This window comes from Muntiacus reevesi, chromosome 2 (assembly GCF_963930625.1).
Source record: "Muntiacus reevesi chromosome 2, mMunRee1.1, whole genome shotgun sequence".
NCBI lineage: Eukaryota > Metazoa > Chordata > Mammalia > Artiodactyla > Cervidae > Muntiacus > Muntiacus reevesi.
The window spans coordinates 108,786,892-108,808,485 of NC_089250.1; the positions used below are offsets into that span (position 1 = coordinate 108,786,892).

At 46.1% G+C, this 21,594-nt stretch overlaps 1 protein-coding gene across 2 annotated transcripts; it reads left to right on the forward strand.

The window, feature by feature from the left end:
• Window positions 1-99: 99 nt before the first annotated feature.
• SEC24C (SEC24 homolog C, COPII coat complex component) lies at window positions 100-21,528 on the forward strand. Of its 2 annotated transcripts, none has more exons than XM_065922620.1 (23): window positions 100-185; window positions 1,927-2,126; window positions 4,867-5,002; window positions 9,985-10,160; window positions 10,372-10,737; window positions 11,056-11,192; window positions 13,786-13,897; window positions 14,128-14,255; window positions 15,392-15,530; window positions 15,733-15,848; window positions 16,022-16,146; window positions 16,305-16,496; window positions 16,702-16,795; window positions 17,011-17,127; window positions 17,469-17,639; window positions 18,130-18,226; window positions 18,320-18,465; window positions 18,691-18,829; window positions 18,969-19,087; window positions 19,191-19,370; window positions 19,632-19,823; window positions 20,057-20,146; window positions 20,294-21,528. In XM_065922620.1, the coding sequence occupies exons 2-23, from the start codon at window positions 1,955-1,957 to the stop codon at window positions 20,432-20,434; spliced, it is 3,285 nt and encodes a 1,094-aa protein (XP_065778692.1). In that variant the 5' UTR covers window positions 100-185; window positions 1,927-1,954; the 3' UTR covers window positions 20,435-21,528. The 2 variants fall into 2 exon arrangements, with proteins under 2 accessions (XP_065778692.1, XP_065778693.1); XM_065922621.1 differs by lacking the exon at window positions 100-185 and adding an exon at window positions 271-1,140.
• Window positions 21,529-21,594: the final 66 nt, after the last annotated feature.

Here is a 21,594-nt window from a genome sequence, read left to right on the forward strand (position 1 = left end):
AGAAACTAGCGCATGCGCAGAATACACGTTCCTCGGCGCGTGCCTACTGTAGACGTGGCAGAAGGAGTGGCCTTGGAGCGTGGGGGTGGAACTTCCGGGGGCGACGTGCCGGCCCCCTCGGAACCGGAAGTGGAGCCTGGGAGCCTTGACGTTAGGAACGAAGTCGAACCTGGATCTGGAGCCGGGTGAGGAGTGGCTTCGGGAGGTTGGTGGGTAGGAAAGCAGAGGAGATGCCGGGGTGTCACTGGCCAGGTCGGCGTCCTATTTGCGAAGGAAGAGAGAGGTTCGGGGCGGAGCCCGGGGAGAGACCCTCACCTCATGCATCCACAATCCAGAATCAGTCCTAGACCCTCCCTTCTTTCCTCCTGGCCCAGATTCCGGCTCCCGCTTCCTGTCCGGAGCCTGTTGAAGGGCGCAAGACGCTCGATCTTCTACTTAGAGCAACAGTCTTCTCGTCGTGACCGGAGAAGCTGGCTTGGCTTCTTGGTCTTGATCCCCGGCACTCCCAGCCTCCACAGCTCGACTACTTTCAGAGTTCTAGGGAAGCTTGCCCCGCCCCCTGGGTTGTCACCCTTGACTGTCCACGCAGAGTGGAGTCGAAACTTGAGCCTGATTCCAAACTCTTGTGTGTGTTTGAGGGAACTCTTTTCTCCTTTCTTCCCATCCCCACCCCCACACCGACTTAAGGAAAATAAAAGGGAGGGGGACATCCGTCAAGCTTCATGTTGTGACCTGTGCAAGGTTCAGGATTTGGAAGAATAACTCCTGAGATATCTTTGAATTTAAAAAGTTCTAGTGCAAGAGCAGCTCAGCTTTTCTGTAGTTAAGATGGCCCTTCCTAGCACAGGCGAGAGGCCCGTTGTTCCACTGCAGCAGCTGTGAGCTCTTTTGCTTCCTGGGTTCTTTCTTCTGTAGGATAGTTAGAATGATCAGATTGTGTAGAGTAGATGTGATCAGATAGTCCTGTTCTTGGAAGGATCCTGGAAAGACCCTCCAATTCATTCCTCTGTTGTTGGGCAAGATTGTAATAATTTTGGATGTGGCCTAGATTCATGACAAGCCTATAAGGAGAGCAGAAACAGTGTTGGAGAAGTGCCTTGAGATTTGGAATAATTACAGTCACTCTGCTTGAAGGATAAGGTGAATGATCTTTTCCCATGAAATCTAACTTTGTTATTGATCTTTGAACTGTTTCCCTGGGTTCTTGTGTGAGGTTTTTGTGCCAAACTTGCACTCAGTTCTAATCTGGTACCTTGCTAGTTTTCAGCTGTCCTTTACATTTAGTGATTTTAATGCTTCAGTACTAAGGTCCATACACCCTTTTGGTGGGAAGACTGAGGATGGAGTAAGCATTTGGTTTACTGCAGTTTAGCCTAAGAATGGCATTTTTCTAAACAGTCACTCTAAAATTTGTCTTTTGCGGGGGAGGGGATTTAGTTGGTCTGTTTTAGACATGCAGTTTGAATGATTAAAAATGACTGGCACACTGGAGGGTATTCAGTTTTGTGTAATGAATGGATGCTAGAGTGAATGAACAGAAAGTAGGAACATTGTTTCATTTACTTGTAATATCACAATAGTTCATCAGTGGGAGGACTCCTTGTATGACTAGACACTAGAAATCATACCACTAGGGAATGGAGGCTGCTGCTCCATTCCACTGGGCCTATCTGAAGTTGAAATTTATACCTTCTTGGCAGTGACAAAGCATAGTGTTCAGAGTAACAAAATCCTTACTTTGAGGAGGCAGTCTGTCTACTGTCTGGGGAAGAAAATTACAAAGACACTGTAATAGTGTGGGGATGATTAGGCTGATCACTGCCTGATAAGGTCAGTCCTTTTCTAGCTCTGCTTCCTACCGTGAGTAGTGCTCTCACTTTAGAAAGTTGATTTTGACTAATTTCTGTCTTCTCTCTCATCTAATAGGTGAGACCAAGTCGGGGATGCTCTCATAATGAACGTTAACCAGTCAGCTCCACCTGTGCCGCCATTTGGGCAGCCCCAGCCCGTCTACCCAGGGTATCATCAATCCAGCTATGGTGGCCAACCAGGGTCCACAGCCGCCCCCACTCCCTATGGAGCCTACAATGGCCCAGTACCAGGCTATCAGCAAACCCCTCCCCCAGGTATGTTTCCAAGCTTCCTTTGAGCTAAGGAAGGGAATTAGTCATCTTCAGGTTGGGTGGTATTACCCTACTTAAACTGCCTAAGGGTTGTGACTGGGATTGAGGAACATGAATCTGGCTCTTGGTCACTGAGAGTCCTATGGGCAGTCTGCCCTTTCCTGTTTTTATATAAGGTGAGTGTGTCTTTAAAACATCGAGTAGGGAGCCCATCTTCCAGGTTCAATGGCAGTTCATTTCATTTGGGTGTCACCCTGTGCAGCCTCACCTGGCTGAATTGTTTACAGCTGAATGGAAAGACTGTGGTCATAGGTCCTCCAGTGCCAGTGATAATTCCTCTCATCGGACTCGTGGTTCTATCTATACATGACTGTGAGACATAGGGAATTGGTTCATGGATGAGAAGTATGATGTTTGTTTGCCTGGGTTTTGGTGCTTCTCATATCTTTTTGGTGATATCATTCCTTTTCCTTTGTTTGAGTTTCTTCAGCTTCTTAGATGTTGTCTAATATTAGGGAAATTAAAGAAGACAAGTTGTCCTTAGTGTCAGTGTTTGGCTTTTATATTACATTTTTCATGAAGAGGAGCTCGAAACCTGTGTGTTATTCATAGGGGCAAAAGAATATGGTTGACAATAGATCATTGGTTAGGCTGAAAGTGAAAGTGTTAGTTGCTCAGCATGTTAGTTGCTCTTTGTGACCCCATGGACTGTAGTCCGCCAAGCCCGTCAGGCTCCTCCATCCTTAGGATTTTCCAAGCAAGAATACTGGAGTAGGTTGCCATTTCCTTCTCCGGGGGATCTTCCCGACCCAGGGATCGAACCCAGGCCTCCTGTGTTGCAGGCAGACTCTTTACCATTTGAGCTACCATAGAAGCCAGGGTTAGGGCTAGGGCCTTAGGGTATGCCAAATGCTTTATGCTTTTTAAGAGAGTTAATTCCATAAAGAGATATGTGAAAAAGAAGTTACTAAAGAGGCATAGGTAAAATTTGAGAACTGAATGAAGTTATTACCTTTTTTTAATTTTGCCATGTGGCATGTGAGATCTTGGTACCCCAACTAGGAATCAAACCCATGCTCCCTGCAGTGGAAGCTCAGAGTCTTAACTACTGGACCACCAGGGAAGTCCCAAGGTTATTACCATTTTAATTATGACCTTGGGGAAAAAAAAAAAATTCGGAGTGATGAGATTAGGTCTCAGGGCTTTGGAAGAGCCTTACTCTGGGTTGGGACTTTGGCAGGACAGAGTCCACGTCTGATTTGCCGAGTTGTGGCTTATCAAGATGGAGCTGGCATTGCCCCAAGAGGAAGCTTTGTTACTGAGAGGAAAACATATCTGGCTCTGTGATGGCTAGTGAGCAGGCTAGTGAATGGCTAGTGAATTCAGATTAATCATATTCCTGCAGGCAGGTTCTGTAGTGTCTAATCTCTACTGAGAGCAAAAGAAAAACAGTAGTTTGAACAGGGGTTGGCAGCATTTCCAAAGTGATATGCCAAGTAACTAATTGCTTTCTTCCTGCATTTCATGTGGGAAGGATGATTAGCAGTCATAGAAGTAGCTTTGATGGCACCTCTGGTGAGCAGAACACGCGTAGTGCAGCTTTTGTGAAGACATAAGCGATAGCGGTTAACTGGAGGGCGGGAGACCTGTCTTGGGGGCTTCCCAGGTGTGCTCGTGGTAAAGAACCTGCCTGCCAGTGCAGGAAACGTAAGAGACATGGGTTCGATCCCTAGGTCAGGAAGATCCCCTGGAGAAGGACATGGCAACCCACTCCAGTATTCGTGCCTGGAGAATCCTCATGGACAGAGGAGCCTGCTGGATTATGGTCCATAGGGTCGCATAGAGTCAGCAACAACTGAATTGACTTAGCACACATGTACAACCTGTCTTGACTGAATCATTGGGCAGAAACAAAGTCTCCAACCCATGGGAATGTTTCCCTGAGCCATGAACTATTGGGAATGTCAACACTTAGAAGTGGATGAGAAGAAGCTGGTTAGGATCTGTAGAATATATGAAGAAGAGGTTGGAAGAATAGTCTTTCTAAGGGGCATCTTTCTTTTAAAAAAAAAATTTTTTTTAATTATTTATTTACTTGGCTACCTTGGGTTTTCATTGCATCATGCGGGATCTTTCATTGCAGCACATGGATTTCTCTAGTTGTGATGCAGGGGCTTAGTTGCTCTGTGGCATATGGGGTCTTAGTTCCTCCACCAGCGATTGAACCTCCATCCCCTGCATTGCAAGGTGTATTCTTAACCACTGGACCACCAGGGAAGTCTCAATGGGTGTCTCTTTACAACTTAGTTCAGCATGTTGCTTGGTCATCTTCTAAGCCACCTTCCTCGCATGTGTTCTAAGTTTCTGAGTTCTAGGGTGAGATCTTTTCCTTAAAAGAGTTGATGTTTTGTCTAGGGTAAGAATATTAGACCATCCTGGATTAAGTGAGAGTGTATAGTGATCACAGGAGGGCTGTACATTTTTGTGGCTCTGGCTACAGCTTCACTAGTAGTATGCCTAGTATACCTGTTTAAGAGAGTGAAAACTGTCTGGCTACGCATCCATGTTCAGAATCTCCTGTAACTGGAGTTGCATACTAATGGTGTCCTTTTCATTGCCAAGCTATGATATTACACTTGGATATTGCAGTGAAGGTCTGAGCTTATTGATCCTTGCTTTGCATTCCTTGCTCATGGTGGAGGAGAAATTTCCTAATTTCTTAGCTTCTCTTCATCACCCTCAGGTGTTTCAAGAGCCCCAGCTTCTTCAGGGGCACCTCCAACCTCGACAGCACAGGGCCCTTGTGGCCAGACTGCATATGGCCAGTTTGGTCAAGGAGATGTGCAGAATGGACCAAGCTCCGGTGTTCAGATGCAGAGGTATGTACTTGGGTCAACCGAAAATTGGTCTGATGAGACTGGAAGGATTAGGAATGTATGAGGGCCTATTTTACTTTTTTTCTCTTTTTTTTCCCTTTGTTTTTCTCTTAGATTCCTTTTGTTCTTCCCTTCATCTTTCTTTTTTTCATTTTTCCAGATTATAGGTGCTGCTGCTGTGGCTCTATGGGTTATTGACTCATTTAAGTACCTGTGTTCTTTGGCACATTCTTTCTATTTCTGTGAACTTGAGTTTTTTCCTTGACTAGATATATATCTTAAATAATTGTTATGGTCCTTCAGAACCTGCCCTAAGGAAGAAACAGGAAGAAGGAAACTTAGGATTATTTATGTCTCTTTTGACTTCCCCTTTTCCTCTAGAACAGACACTTAGTAGGACTTATTGGTTAAGTTTGGGTGTGACCAGTCATGAAAGGAAAGATCCTCAAAGGAAAACTACATAAATGATGAAAACTTTGGTGGTGTGTGACCCAATAAACCCCTGTCTCTGTGTGGAAGTCCATTAAAGGAGGACAGTCATCTCTGTTGGAATGCTGTTTGTTTTTTGGTAAACAAAGAATAGAGTATAACTGCTGTAGGGTATGTAGTAGTGGAAGAGTTGCTTTCTGACATTTCTGTTAGGTATCCAGAATATATATTTTTAGCATTGAATGTAAGCCCAGAGGACTGAGACTTGGAGCTTACCAAATTATAAAGGGCATTCAGAGTAGGGACCATCAAAATGCAATGAGAAAGACCAGTAGTGAGGTAGGTTAGCCAGGGTGTCATAGCATCTTGAAATTAGGCAAATAAAGTATTTGAGGAAGTCACAAGAGTAATCAGGTGTGTCACTTGCTGCTGAAAGGTGAGATGTAGACTAAGAATTGACTGTTGGGTTTGGCAAGTTTTGACGTCATTGACAAATGTAGTTTCAGTGGAGATATGAAGGCAGCTGTCTAGTTGGAGCAGGTGAAAGAATTTCAGCTGGGAAGTGGATTAGTGTAACCTAAAACCCTTCTTCTACAAATGTCTAGAAAGGGGAGAGGAAATAGAAACAAAAAATTTTTTTTCAAATGCATAACCAAGCTTCAAGGAAAGTGAAATCCTCAAGTGCCAGATAACAAGTGGGAACTGAAAATCAGAGTGGTAAGTTGACACTGTGGCTTCCTGTGCAAAGGGTGGAAATTATCTTGAGAACCTGGGGACTTAAGTTTAAGCAGGTACCTTGGGCATTTCTGAGCTGAGGTTTAGAACTAAAATCTTGTTTATGAAATCTGGACTTAGGCTACACTTCAGTAAACAGGTAAACTAGAAAAAAAAATCTGTACACTGGCAGAGGGAGATAATAAGGAGTCCTGATTCTCCCAGGCTGGCTGAGGATAAGTTGTAAGGGGATGGGGGGGTGGGGTGTCTTGGAACTGCATGTGAATACCAGGGGTCATTTGGGGTGGTGAAAATGTTGTAAAATTGGATTCTGGTGATGGTTGCACAACTCTCTAAATTTACTAAAAATCATTGAATTGTACATTTAAAAGGAGTGAGTTTAATGATGTGGAAATTATAACTTAAACTTAAAAAAAAACTTTGGTACTGGACAGCAGTATCATTGGAGTACCCTCCAGAAGCAAATCAAATGCTAAACAACCACTCTCCCTCAATTCAGGGATTTCTCAAAGGAAAAAAAAGATTGGACAATGAAAGGAGAGCAGATAGTAGACTAGTACATTGATTAAGGGACTGTAACTGTCAACATAGGATTATGTAACTACCTAAGAGAGGGGAAATAAAGATGTTTTCAGAGACAGAGTTTACCCTGTATGGGCCCTGGCTGAGAAAAGTACCAGGAAATAGACTAGGTGAAAAAAAGGAAGATGAACCTAGAAAGAAAGATCTTTTAAAAGAGATAGGAATAGTAATTAAAGAAGTAGAGATAGAGACTTCCCTAGTGGTCCAGTGGTTAGGACTCCTCATTTCCACTGCAGAGAACTTGGGTTTGATCCCTGAAGGGAGAACTAAGATTCCACAAGCTGCATGGTGTGGCCAAAGTAAAAAAGAATGTATAGACCAATTTTTTCCTAATGTTTGGCTAAAATATAAAAGCTTGAGGGGGATGTGAAGTTTTAGGGCAATTTTATTTGATTAAAATCCAATCCAATTGAATTGAGATGTAATTCATATACCATGCAGTTTACCCATTTAAAGTGCACAAATTTAACGATTTTAAGGATATTCACAGATATGTTCAACCTTCACTATCGTCCATTTTAGTACATTTTCATCACCTCATGAAGACACACAGTATTCTTTATCTGAGGAGCTATCCCTATTCAGCTTGTCCTTAAATCCCTCACTCCCCCAACTGTAAACAACCACTAATCTACTTTCTGTACCTATAGACTTCCCTATTCCGGATATTTCATATTAATAGAATCATATATAATTTGTAACTGATTTCTTTCACTTAGCATAATATTTCCAGTGTTCATTTATGTTGTAGCATGTATCAGTACTTCATTCTTTTTATAACAGTATTTCACAGTATGATTATGCTACTACATGTTCTTTATCCATTTATTTGTTGATGGACATGTGGGTTGTTTTCACTGATAGTTGGTTATTTTTTGAGATATTTGTATGTTTTTGTGCTGATGGGAATGATCAAGGAGAAAGACATTGAATGGGAAGTACTTTGGAAAGAAAAGTTCCAGAATGGAAAAAGATATTTACACACTAAGTAGATAAAAACATAAAATAGTGTCCAGAATATGTAAAGAACTCCTAATAGTCAATAAGGAAAAGTCAGTTCAGTTGAAAAAATAATAAAATCTGGAATAGTATTTTATGAAAGAAGGGATACTAATGGCCAAAGAACAAATTAAAAAGCGGTTCAACCTCATAAATGAAGAAGAAAGTAAACGTTAAAAACCACAACAGAATTCTCCTATGTATCGATCAGATTGGCAAAATTAAAAAGCTAATAGTACTGAATATTGCTGACCATATGGATTATCAGGAACTCTCATCCACTGGTGGTCAGATGCAAATCAGTACAACTACCGTGAGAAAATAACTTGGAATTATCTGTTAAAATTAAAGATATCGTATCATATAAACCAGTAATTAAACTCATAGCTTAATTATGAGCAAAACTCAATGTATGATGCGATACTGTTTACAAAAGTTTGAAAACCTGACATAACTGAATTATATTGATTTTTATTTTTTGAATTGTTTTAAAGACAAGGGAACAATTTTTAGAAAGTTGGGAAAGTAGTTATCTTTGGAAGAAAGGGGGCTTCCCCAGTAGCTCAGCTGGTAAAGTATCCCCCTGCAGTGTGGGATACCTGGGTTTGATCCCTGGGTTGGGAACATCCCCTGGAGAAGGGAACAGCTACCCACTCCAATACTCTGGCCTGGAGAATTCTGTGGACTGTACAGCCCATGGGGTCGCAAAGAGTCAGGGACATGACTGCGTGACTTTCACTTTGACTTTTGGGAGAACGGAAAGTGTTGTAATGGAGGAGAGGCATACAGGGCCTTTGGTGTATTCTATTTCTTGACTTGCCTTTTGGTTACATGGGTGTTTGTGTTATTCAGCACTACACATGTTTTAAGTATTTTTTTCTATTTGTTACATCTCACAATTTTAAAGTAAAGTACATTGGAGTAAGAATTGGGCCTGGACCTGGGTTCTAGTTCTAGTTTAGCCTGCTACTTTTACCCTAAGTGTTTTAGTTTTCCATCTGCTCTCTTCCCTTCATTAATTTGGTGTGAGAATTAAAGCATTTAGAGATGCTTTGTAAATTATAAAGCTATGTGCAGATAAGGTGTTGGTTTATATGATAGAATACCAGTAGGCAGTTGAGAGTATTATCCATGTTAATAGAATAGTACCATGGAATACAATTGATCTGACAAGGATTTATAAGCATCTGCCATGGGCTAACTGTAGTTTGTTGCTATGGAAGACAAAAACTGCAAAACCCGGCAAAGAGCTTAGGGAGGTAAGTTTCACTAGCATAATGCCCTGAAATGAACAAATGAAAAGTGTGAAACTGCAGGACCAGTAAAAGCTGACCAAACATAATAAAGTTCCAGTTATTTAGTGGAGACAAAATAAACAGGAAGAATAAATCAGGATTTCAGGGTAACAGGCTACTATAGTGAAGAATTTGATTCATTCTTGAAATCCCAGAAGGAGCTTGTTATGTACAATAATCTATGCTGTAGATTTCTGCAGTAATATTACTGTAAACCACTGGTGCAATGGCTAGTTGGTATGCAGTGATATTGCATTGATTCTGTATTTGTATTTTAATGTGGCAGCTGGTACCATGGGAGTGTCCAGCGCAGCTATTCAAGTAATGAGACTGCTGGATAGACTTAGCTAGCAGGCTGCCTGACTTAATATCCTCTCTGTCTGGTCCTTAACTCTGGTGAGCTAGCATCATCTTTCTCCTTAGTACAGAATGCCAAACTTAGCTCACCAGCTCTTCTGATCTTAAGGGTTTTCTAATACCTTTCTCAGGATGGAGTGATCCTTTGGTTTAAAAGTTAAACAATCAAACTGCATTTGTTCAAGCCCACATTTATTAAGCCTCTGTTGTGTTAATGCTTCTGTGCGCCTTTCATTTCTACTACTTCAGTGCTTTTGAATACAGAACCCAAGTGGTTTGTCAACAAAGGATTAAGGCAGAGGAGGTGATAATCTAACTACCAGAGTAAATACTGTTTGATCTGAGGGTGCTTGGCACATGTTTTTGGAGTGAACCTAATGGAAAACAAGGTTTGCCCTGAATAATCACAGTGTAGATTATGAGGAGTGTGATTTATTCACAAATATATAAAAATATGAAGCCATATAAGAGCCCAGATGAGAGTAAGATGCTGTAAAACAGTATTGTTTCCCATATAATATGGGGCTCCTGTCAACTTCGAAGGGTTTCCTGGCCCACTAGAAGCTTCTGCCTTCCATCTCTTCACAGGCTTCCTGGGTCTCATTCATTTGCGTCGGCCCCATTGGCCCCTGTGGTCAGTCAGCCAGCTGTGCTTCAGCCCTATGGGCCTCCCCCGACAAGTGCACAGGTGACTGCTCAGCTGGCCGGAATGCAGATCAGTGGTGCTGTGGCCCCAGCCCCTCCCCCTTCGGGGCTGGGCTATGGTGAGTACCTATGACCACAGGAATACTGTCTCCTTTTTAGAGGCATCTGTCTCTGGGGTATACCTGGATCCCTTTTATTTCTTTTATTTATTCCTCTGAGCCCCAACAGATGGGACAAGTCATTCCTGACCCTCGGGTGGAAAGGAAAGTGGTTTACTGAACAGGGAGGCAGAATGACTGGGGTTCTGACTCTACTTCTTCTACTTCTCAGGCCCACCAACATCACTGGCTTCAGCCTCAGGAAGTTTCCCTAATTCTGGTCTGTATGGCTCCTATCCTCAGGGCCAAGCTCCTCCCCTTGGCCAGGGTCATCCGGGGGCCCAGCCTCCCCCGCGATCTGTCCCACCACAGGCCTCCAGCTTCACACCCTCTGTCTCAGGGGGTCCTCGGATGCCTTCGATGACTGGTCCACTCTTGCCTGGACAGAGTTTTGGGGGGCCCCCAGTGAGCCAGCCCAACCATGTGTCCTCACCTCCTCCTCAAGCTCTGCCCCCTGGTACCCAAATGACTGGGCCCCCAGGACCACCACCACCTATGCACTCTGCCCAGCAGCCGGGCTATCAGCTGCAGCAAAATGGTGAGTTTTTCCCAAGGACTGCCTAGGAGCCAAAAGCTTCAGCTATTCAGGTGTTTTCATTGTTGTTGTTGTTATTTGCTTCTAATGTTACTTGCTAAGTGGTGAACTAGATAGACAGCTTCAGGGTATTATTACTAAGATGTGGGATTTATAAGATTTGTTTTTTCTCATAGTTTAGTTAACATAGGCTTTCTCTGAATGGTTATTACTGTACCTCTCAATTCTATGTTTATAATAGGAGTCTAGTCATTTCCATGAGGCCTTAAGAAGAGATAGGGAAGGAATATTTTGTTCATCAACCTTGCCCTTGTCTCTCAGGTTCCTTTGGACCAGCCCGGGGCCCTCAGTCCAATTATGGAAGTCCCTACCCAGGAGCAGCCACTTTTGGCAGTCAGCCTGGGCCTCCTCAACCATTGCCTCCTAAGCGCCTGGACCCTGATGCCATCCCGAGCCCTGTAAGTAGATACTTATGTGGTCCTGGGGAAGCAGCTTGTGGCTACCAGATAAGTGAGTCAACCTAGATGAGATGTCTGCCTAGAGTTTTCTGATTATTTTTCCCTTTTGTTCGTCATCTTGCAGGTGTAGAGCCTACATGTAATTTTTGACTCTTTAAACAGAACTTGACGTCCCAGAAGTATTTTAGGGGTATTTTTACCTCATAGCTGGGCAGGAAAGGAAGGGAAGCCAGGAGTGATGAGCAGTGTCATAGAGCTCTGGGTTGAGTGCAGTGTTCTGTCACCACTGGACAGAGCCTGGTAGCCTCTGCTCTTCTCTGGAGTACTGGCTGTGTCTAGGTCTTGTTCTCTTAGATCTAGTACGATAGGATAGCAGTCTTCTTAATGGTTAGAGCTGGTGGGGAATCTCTGGTGTTATTGGTGAGGAAAGGAAAGCCTCTCTGGACTCTTTCTGCCTCTACCTGGATAGTGTTTTAGGAGCAAGCCTTCAATGCTTTTGTTTGCTAGTCTTCTGCTTTGTGGATGGAGAAAAGTGATCTACAGTTTCAAGGGCAATGTGGGGAAGTTCCTTCTCCCAGTGAGAGGGTGACTGTCACCCTTAGAGCCGTCAGAGTGCTCAGACCTTCCTCGTCATACTCGAGTAGAGGCTGGTACTGTGCTCCCTAGCGGAGGCCACTTTACAGTTTCGTCTGCACCATTTGCTGTCAGCTGCCCCACCATGCTTAGCCATTGTCATATCCATCCTGTTCTCTTCCCTCTTCTTTGGGGAACCATCCTGGTGAGGGACCCAGCTGGCTAAGGGGGACCCTAGAGGATGGAGCAGTGCCTCCTTCCTTTTTCCTCCTTTAGTGAGAAGGAGAGTTTGGTTGGATGTGAGGTGAGGCTTCTTTCAGTGTAAGAGTAGTTCTTACATGGGAGGCTTGGCCTTTTGGAGGGAACATCCCTCTTCTTCCTTCTTAAAATTTCTCCCATTCAGCCCCTCCATATAACCCCTCTTGCCTCCTGTTTGCCCCCTTCCTTGTCTTTCTACATCATAGTCTAAGCCATTAAAGGCTCTTTTTTGGCCCAGAAAAATTTGGAATTTCCGATCGAGAGGGGGCCTGATTTCAGCAGTAGGAGCTGGGTTCCAGCTGTTCATGTCTAACTCATCAGGGCTGAGAGAAGTAACATCTGCTTCTTGTTCTTTTGTCTCCCTCCCTGTATTTCCCTGCTGCCTTTATTATTAAAACACTAAAAGCAACTCAATGAGCTGCCTCCACAGCAGAAAACCAGGCACAGAATAGACCCTGATGCCATTCCTAGTCCAGTAAGTGCAGGGGGTGGGTGTGTGTGTCATCCCTGTGTTAAATCACCCATGCATGCCTATGACCTCGTCTTCACCTCATCCACCATGTCCATCCCTCTCCATCCTCTTCCCGTAGTCCTTCTAGACCCTTGCTTTTACAAGCTAGAAGGATATGCATGCCTCAAGTCACCATATAATGAAGTAGCAAGCTGTTAGCAGTGCCTTTAAGTATGGGATGGTAGAAGGTCAGGCTTGAAGGGTGGGATCAAGTAGCTTGTTAAGCTTTGGTTTTAGTCCTACTGGCTCCTCCAGGAGCCTGCCTGTGACATATGATGGAACAGAACAAAACAGTAGATCCTTCCCTTTTGGGTTTGATTTGTCTACAGCTTGTTGCGGAGAAACATGGGTAGGTAGCTACTAATGTACAAGTTTGGGAAACTGGCATTTCTTACAGGGAAAGGGACTGCTGGTTTGGGAAAGTGTGGGTGACTTTCTTATCTGGAGAGTCTGTTTGATATATTTCTAAGCTTCAGCTCTTTATTCTATGGGACACAGAGTCTTATTCTCCCTTTACTTTTCTGGTTTTACCAAACCCATCTTGAAGTAACTGACAAAGGTTATCAGTCTGCACGAAGATCTGATCACCAGCTTTGCAATATCTCTTTTTTTTCCTTTGCTGGGTCTGTCAAAATGTGGGGGACTGAGGATTGGGCTATAAGATCCTCTTCTCCCATATTTACACACTGATGCTTACCTGAAAATAAGGCAGCATCTGCTTCCTCACCTTACCTGATCATTTCTGGCTGTGTAATCCTCTCCTCACCCTGTCCCTTCTACTCTCATTGAGTGTAGAGTCATTCCAGGTAGATTTCATTTTTACATGGTTACTGTTGTCTGTTTTCCTGCTCTTGGGGAGAGAAGGGGAGGGGAAGCCTTGATGGGGGGTGGGGGTGGGGAGTGGAATCTGACCATGTCTGAAGGTTTGTGATTAGAGCTGGAGCTTTCCTGGAGTAGGTATTGTAACAGGGTGATCACTATTTATTGGGGGTCAGGGCAGTTCATACAGAAGCCCTTTCTCAGTGTTGCCCATGCAGCATGTTGCTGCTGACTATAGAGTGGAATATTGGCATTACAGGATTTTATGTGGTCTCCAAAAGGAGAGCAGGCCTGGTGCATGAGGTGTGTTCCTTGGCAAATTCTTAGTTTCTGTGCTGCAGCTCCAGCCTTTCTTTCTCCTGCCTCTGGGACGTGGTACTCCCTTCTCCCTTTTCATCTGTCAACTTCATTCATTTCACTTCTTCCCTACAGATTCAGGTTATTGAAGATGACAGGAACAACCGGGGTTCAGAGCCATTTGTTACTGGATTACGGGGCCAGGTGCCACCCTTAGTCACCACCAACTTCCTGGTGAAAGACCAAGGTGAGAAGGGCAATAACTTCTCCCTGCAGGACTTTTTCTCCAGCATTATCCGCTTATGGATGGGGCTTTTGTCAGTCTTTGGTCAGAGACCAGTCCCTCATTGGTCTCTAGGGGGGAAAAGCTACCATCACCTCTAGCATCTGTTGGGGTGATGGGGTGAGTCAACAATGGCCAGCTGGTGTCTGGAGTGATTCTGTGATCTGACTCAGCTTTTCCATCTCCTCCTTCAGGAAATGCAAGTCCCCGGTACATTCGATGCACATCCTATAACATCCCTTGCACCTCTGACATGGCTAAGCAGGCTCAGGTGCCCCTGGCAGCTGTCATCAAGCCGCTGGCAAGGCTGCCCCCAGAGGAGGTGAGTCAGGGACGGACTAGAGTATAATAAGAGGGAGGAAGTGAGGGGGAGCGAGGATAAGACTTCTTCCTAGATGTGATTCTGCCAGTCACAGTGGATAAAGGCTTGGTTGGTCGGGAGGGGAGCGTATCGTCAATAGCTTTCTATCCCAGGGCCCATGCCTAAAGAGGGTGATAGGGAGGAAAACAAAAGCCCAAGAAATCGCTGGATGGGAGCAGAGTTCACACGTGAAACACATTTTGAAGAGTCAAGGCCAGCTTGTAGGGGCGACGACAGCTGAAGGCAGGAGCATCCCGTAGCATGGTCATCACCAGGTGATGAGAGGCGCGTCGCTCTGGCTTTTCTTGTACTCTGTCCTGTCATCCCAGGTAGGTTAGAAATATTAGGACAGCATATTAAGAAACAGAATCCAGGGGTCCTTCTTCTACCTGGTTTGGGCTATAATCTGTCACCCAATACCTCGAATCAGGGTGAAAAGAGAGCGCGCTTGGATCTGCTGCGCCATGCCGTGGTGTAGATACCCTTGTGTTCATGCCTTAATGAACTTGGGGGGGATTTCTCTATAACTGGACATTCAGGGCTCACCTTACATCCTGCTTCTTTGTCTTGTTCTGTCTTTTTCGCTTTCTCTTTTCCTGGGTCTCAGTGAGGATGGCTGGACGCTTGCCCAATGGTCTCTTATCTGTAGGGTAACATCTGCCTGGGGTGTCAGTAGGTGTCACGGAAATCCAGGGATTGGGGAGAACAAGTGTCACAGATACTTGGGTGGGAAAGGGAGCAGGAGTCAAGATCCTAGGGCAGGAAGGAAGGGGATTGAAGATTGGGCCAGAAATGAGAATCCTGGGTAATCTCCAACTTTCTCCTCATGCGCCCATGTCAGCCCCTGGTTTGTCTGGGCCAGTTCCACTGTTGCTCTTCTCTTTCAAGAAGTGAAATTCTAGAGACAAGGAGTAAGGAGAGAGACTATAGTATTTAGACCCTTAGGGACATTTGTCCTCATTCCCCTTCTCTCTGCTCCCTCCTCAGGCAGACTGTCTGAGCCATGTCCTCCTCCCTCCAGGTTGTTCCTCCTCATCTGTTGCCACACATCACTGTAGCTTCCTTCTGTGTCTGAACCCCTCTCCTTTGCTCCTTAGGCTTCACCGTATGTTGTTGACCATGGGGAATCTGGCCCTCTGCGCTGCAATCGTTGTAAAGCATACATGTGCCCCTTTATGCAGTTCGTTGAGGGAGGGAGACGCTTCCAGTGCTGCTTCTGCAGCTGTATCAACGATGGTACGTTCACAGAGGCTGGAGCTGGGGGATCTGGATTGCATCTTCATTAGTCTCTTTCTAGTTAGATAGATGAGGCTCCACTGTTTAGGAGATGGGGACGTGAAGGTGTCTCGGGGCTGTGGGGCATTAGAGTGAGCTCAGCCAGGACCAGATTAGGACTGAGAGCGGACCCATGAGTAACACTCTGCCCTACTCCCCACAGTTCCTCCCCAGTATTTTCAACACCTGGATCATACCGGCAAGCGTGTGGATGCTTATGACCGTCCTGAGCTGTCTCTGGGCTCTTATGAATTCTTGGCCACTGTAGATTACTGCAAGGTGAGGGAGGGTAGCATGGGGAGGAGCAGTGGGTGAAGGACAATGAGACAGCTGAGACTTGCTGTGGTCATTTCCCTCACCCTGTCATTGTCCCCTTGGATGCTGACTTATCTCTAGTCAACTGACCTGCTCACTGATACCCCTCTCCCCTCCAACATTTCCTTCTTTTGCAGAACAATAAGTTCCCCGTCCCTCCTGCCTTCATCTTTATGATTGATGTCTCCTACAATGCCGTCAGGAGTGGTCTTGTCAGGCTCCTCTGTGAGGAACTCAAGTCACTGTTAGACTTTTTGCCTAGGTGAGAGTTAGGAGCCAAGGTACTTCCTGTAGATGATGATGGCTGGGGAGGGGGCGCAGGGGTAGGTGGTTGGGATAACTTAGCACATGAATCCTGATGTCATAAAGTTGGCTGATGGAGAAGGTGGCAAGCCTGGGTAACAATGTCCATTTCTGCAGGGAGGGCGGGGCAGAAGAGTCAGCAATCCGAGTTGGCTTTGTCACCTATAATAAAGTGCTCCACTTCTACAATGTGAAGAGCTCATTGGCCCAGCCACAGATGATGGTTGTATCTGATGTGGGTGACATGTTTGTACCACTGCTGGATGGCTTCCTGGTCAATGTCAATGAGTCTCGGGCCGTCATCACCAGGTAAGAGTCAGATTGTGGAGGTAAAGTGAGGTGGAGGGCAGGGTACAACCACAGAAATCCAGTGTTGAGTAGAGGGCTCAGCAGATGGACAGAGGCTATGCCTCAGGAGTTCTCAGAGTCTGGGGCCAGATGACTTTTTGGGGGAATTGAGGGGCCTGAAATTCAGATAGCAGTTTTGATTGCCTCCCATCACCTATCTCTTCAGCTTATTGGATCAGATTCCAGAAATGTTTGCAGACACAAGGGAGACGGAGACAGTATTTGCCCCAGTGATTCAGGCTGGGATGGAGGCTCTGAAGGTAAGGCGAGAGTCCTGGGCAGCCGCCTCTGTGACACTTTCTTCTGAGCATCTTACCTCTGGGATACAATCCCTGTTTTTTTTGAGTGACTGGTGACTGTCCAGTGAGTCAGCGTGTCTGACATAGTTGGCACTGAATATATGACGAGGGAAGGGTGAATGAATAATGGATGAATAAAGGAAAGAATGGACCAGTAGATCTCTCTCCTCTTTTAGGCTGCTGAGTGTGCAGGGAAGCTCTTTCTGTTCCACACCTCCCTGCCCATTGCAGAGGCCCCAGGGAAACTGAAGAACAGAGACGACAGGAAGTTGATCAACACAGACAAGGAGAAGGTGTGGGACTGGGAGCTGGGGGGAGGACTTCCCATCACAGAGGATCATGCTGTCTCTCTACAGTGCAATACTCTTAACTTTCTTGAGGGGGTACTGGGACTAGATCCTCTGCCCTTTCATATCTGTGACTGCCAGCCTGCTCCACCACTCCCACACCTCTCTACCCCATCTCATCCCAAAGCCCTTGGTAGACTTTTTAAAGAGAATGTTCTACTGCTATTGCAAACTGTAAGATAGCTCTGAAGTCTCAGGTGTCCTTGAATAATAGCCCACATTACATACATAGTTCTCAAACAGGGTGGAACTCAGGTCTCTGAACATCATTTTCTCTTCCTCCCTAGACTCTGTTCCAGCCTCAGTCAGGTGCCTATCAGACCCTGGCCAAAGAGTGTGTGGCCCAAGGCTGCTGTGTAGACCTCTTCCTCTTCCCTAACCAGTATGTGGATGTGGCCACCCTCTCTGTTGTACCCCAGCTCACTGGTGGCTCTGTCTATAAATACGCTTGCTTTCAGGTACGGCATGGGACTCTGGGTGGCAGGTGGAGGCAGGACTGGAATGCTTGCCTACAAGTGGAGTGGCTCCTTAGCTGCTGACTCATTGATAGGAATAGCATTGAGAAGACCACACAATGTAAAGAAGAGAGTGTAGCGAACAGGAACATGGGGCTTGAAATTAGCCCCGGGTTGATATTATGGCTCTACCACTTACCCGCTATATGACCTAGGATAAATTACTTATTTTCTCCTTTGTTTCTGCATCTATAAAATGGGATTTTTAAATAGTTTTTAAGTAGGGTTTGTCATTAGGATTAAGTGAGCACATGTAAAGCACTTAATGTAGTACTGGGCATGTAATAAGTGCTTAAAAGCTTAAATAATAACATCGTTATTATTACCTTTACCTTACTGTCATGATTCTGCAGGCTTGTAGAGTGGAGAGGGTACAGGGATTGTTGGTGGATTGTATGTAGTAGGTGATGTGACTCTGGGCCTGGGGATGCAGGTGGAGAACGACCAGGAACGGTTCCTGAGTGACTTGCGTCGGGACGTCCAGAAAGTCGTTGGTTTTGATGCTGTGATGCGGGTCCGGACAAGCACTGGTCAGTTCTGGTTGGAGTCAAACAGCTGAGCGGGGGCCCTCAGTCTGGGCACCTGTCCTACCATTAACCATGTCCCTGTCCACGTGGCCTCAGGAATCCGTGCTGTAGATTTCTTTGGGGCTTTCTACATGAGCAACACCACAGATGTGGAGCTGGCTGGGCTGGATGGGGACAAGACGGTGACTGTGGAGTTCAAGCATGATGATCGGCTCAACGAAGAGAACGGAGCCCTCCTGCAGGTGATGGACAGGAGGCAGGGGCTGGGGAAGAAGTGTCAGCGGTCACTTCACTGGATTTAAGTAGGCTGTAGGGAAGGGAGTGAGGGGTGCGCAGAGAGAACTGGAAGAGGCTGGAGAAGGGATAGCTCCCATCTTTCTTCTAGCTTCATAATATAGCAAAGAGGAGGTGTCGGGAGGGTCTTGGTGAGGGAGGGGTGTGAATTACCCCTCTCACTCTCCCCCTAGTGTGCCCTGCTCTACACCAGCTGTGCAGGGCAGCGACGGCTCCGCATCCACAACCTGGCTCTCAACTGCTGCACTCAGCTGGCTGATCTGTACCGAAACTGTGAGACTGACACGCTCATCAACTACATGGCCAAGTTTGGTGAGGGCAGAGGCCGGGCAGAGGGCTCGGGGCTAAGAGGATGGACAGCAGTTGAGCACTCCTGGGTGGGTGTGACGTTGGGAAGGCACCTGTGATGGAGTGGCTGACCAGTGAGCACGCTGTCTCGTTTCCTGTTCAGCATACCGGGGGGTCCTGAGCAGCCCTGTGAAGACTGTTCGTGACACTCTCATCACACAGTGTGCCCAGATCTTGGCCTGTTACAGAAAGAACTGTGCCAGCCCCTCCTCTGCGGGACAGGTGGGGCGAGCTTGGTGGTGGAGAAGGTGTTGGGATACACCTTTGCATTGGGAGGGATTTCTCATGATCATGATCACTGACTTTGTTTTGATAACTCCCTTAGTTGATCCTTCCTGAGTGCATGAAGCTCCTCCCAGTTTATCTGAACTGTGTATTGAAGAGTGAGGTCCTGCAGCCTGGAGCTGAAGTCACTACTGATGACCGTGCCTATGTCCGGCAGCTGGTTACCTCCATGGATGTGGCTGAGACCAATGTCTTCTTCTATCCTCGGCTCCTACCATTGGTGCGACTGAATGCTGGAGTATGAGACACTATGCTGAGAAAGGGGCGTCATAGGAGGAGGAAGGGAAGGATTAATATTGTCTGTATCTGACACTTAATACATTTTTTACCTATATTATCTGATGTAATATTTTCATACTGAGAGCTACTCAGGGGCTTAATTTTTAATTTTGTGTGTATGGGGGTGCAGGATGGGAAGGTGCAGGTGGGCAAACGAGTCTTACAGTCATTGGTAACCTTTTGCCCTCTTCCTTTGGTCCAGACAAAGTCTCCCATTGAGAATACCACTGAACCACCAGCAGTTCGAGCATCTGAAGAGCGTCTAAGCAACGGGGATATATATTTGCTGGAGAACGGGCTCAACCTCTTCCTCTGGGTGGGAGCGAGTGTCCAGCAGGGTGTTGTCCAGAGCCTCTTCGGCGTCTCCTCCTTCAGTCAGATCACCAGTGGCCTGGTGAGGGCAGAGCATCAAGGAGAATGTGGGTGTGAAAGTAGGCTTCATGATAAGAGTAGAAGCCAGTAAAGTTAGTGTGCTCATTCTCTTAAATAGCAGGGGACGCTGAGAGGGAGGGTGCTGTCATTCTTCACAGGCTTCTATATTTCAGATAATGCATAAATCTGCTGCCTTATCTTGTCTGCTGAATTCAGCATACCTTACCATAAGGATAAATGAATTTTGTGTTTCAGAGTGTTCTGCCAGTTCTGGATAATCTGCTGTCTAAGAAGGTTCGAGGCCTCATTGATAGTTTGAGGGCACAGAGATCGCGGTACATGAAGGTAACAGTGATCTGAACCTGGATTTCTTACCTTGTCAAGTCCTCACTCTGAAGGCGGGGTGGGAGAGTGAGCACTAGATGATGGGATTTCGGGGCATGTGGTTAATTCTCTTCAGCCCTGCCTCATGACCCTGTATTCTGACTGTAGCTTATTGTGGTGAAACAAGAGGACAAGCTGGAGATGCTGTTCAAACACTTCCTGGTGGAAGACAAGAGCCTGAGCGGGGGAGCATCCTATGTGGACTTTCTCTGTCACATGCACAAGGAGATTCGACAGCTACTGAGCTAGAGCACAGGGGTAGACAGCACAGGGTCCAGGCCAGCTTCCAGAAAGTACCCAGGACAGCCGAGAAACTGGGACAGTTCCATATCTTATAAGTCATGTAAGCTGACCTCAGTCTCTTTGGGGGGAGGGGGAGGTATAAGGAGACACCTTCTTTCTGGGCTCAAGTATCCTACCACTCTGTCATGTCCTGCTGTTGGAAGGTGCCCCTATCCCCTCACTTTATCCTCCTTTTCCTGCTAATCCTGTCGTAATGAATGTAGTTTCTCAGTTCACTGTATATGATTTGGTGTTGGGGGATCTGAAGCCACCCAGACCCTGGCAATATTATGTGTCCCTTTGGACCAGCCTCCAAGAAGAGAAGGGCAGGTGGGAAGGCATGGAGATCCCAGTGGGTTACTACAGGGGGGAGGGGCCGCTGATTCAGCTCATTGTCATCAACAACTTCCTATATTAGGGAAAACATACATACAGGTGCACAAGAGCTGGGCTGTAGGCCGTAGATGGTAGAGAAGTGGTCAGTCTTCTTGGGCCTGGAAGTCTGCAGTCAACTCACAGTGACTGAGGGTGGTTGATTAGCTCTCTTGCCCGGCTTCCACTGCTCCTTCTCCTGCAATGACTGATGATCCCTTGGTGGACAGAGACATATTATCAGAAATGAATGAGCCTGGGAACAGTTGCAAAGTATATTGAGACCTAGGAGAGGCATCAGCCTCCTTTCCAGCCAGAGCGGCCCCAACACTGGATGGTTCTGTAGGGAGCCTGGTCATCAACTTGCAATACCTCACAGAGCCAGCCAACATACCACTCTGAGCTTCCGCTGGAAACACTGCTCTCCAAGCTGTTGGCGAGAGAGGCAGAAGTGGCAAGTCTCTCCTGCTAGGACACCACTCAGGCTTTGATACTGACAGAGTGGCTGAAAGTTATCTTCCAACCCTACCTGGCTGAGGCAGGACAAGGGCTAGGCTTGATGGTGGCCAGGCTTGCCTGCTCCCAGCCTGGGGTGCCCCTGCTCTGGACCTCTCATTTCTCTTCATTGGTTTATTTTTCAATGCATCTTTAATTTGTAAAGAAATAAAATAAAAATAAATTAAGATGTATCCAGTAGCCTCATTTAATCTGCCACGTATCACTTTCCCTCCAGTCCTTCCTGCCAGGACTAGCGG

Bases quoted from the DNA above. Each gene is read 5' to 3' on its own strand.
- SEC24C (XM_065922620.1), top strand. From the start codon at position 1,955: ATGAACGTTAACCAGTCAGCTCCACCTGTGCCGCCATTTGGGCAGCCC. The intron at 18,227-18,319 runs GTCAGTTCTGGT...ACGTGGCCTCAG, and splicing joins GCGGGTCCGGACAAGCACTG to GAATCCGTGCTGTAGATTTC. The intron at 18,830-18,968 runs GTGAGGGCAGAG...TTTCCTGTTCAG, and splicing joins CAACTACATGGCCAAGTTTG to CATACCGGGGGGTCCTGAGC.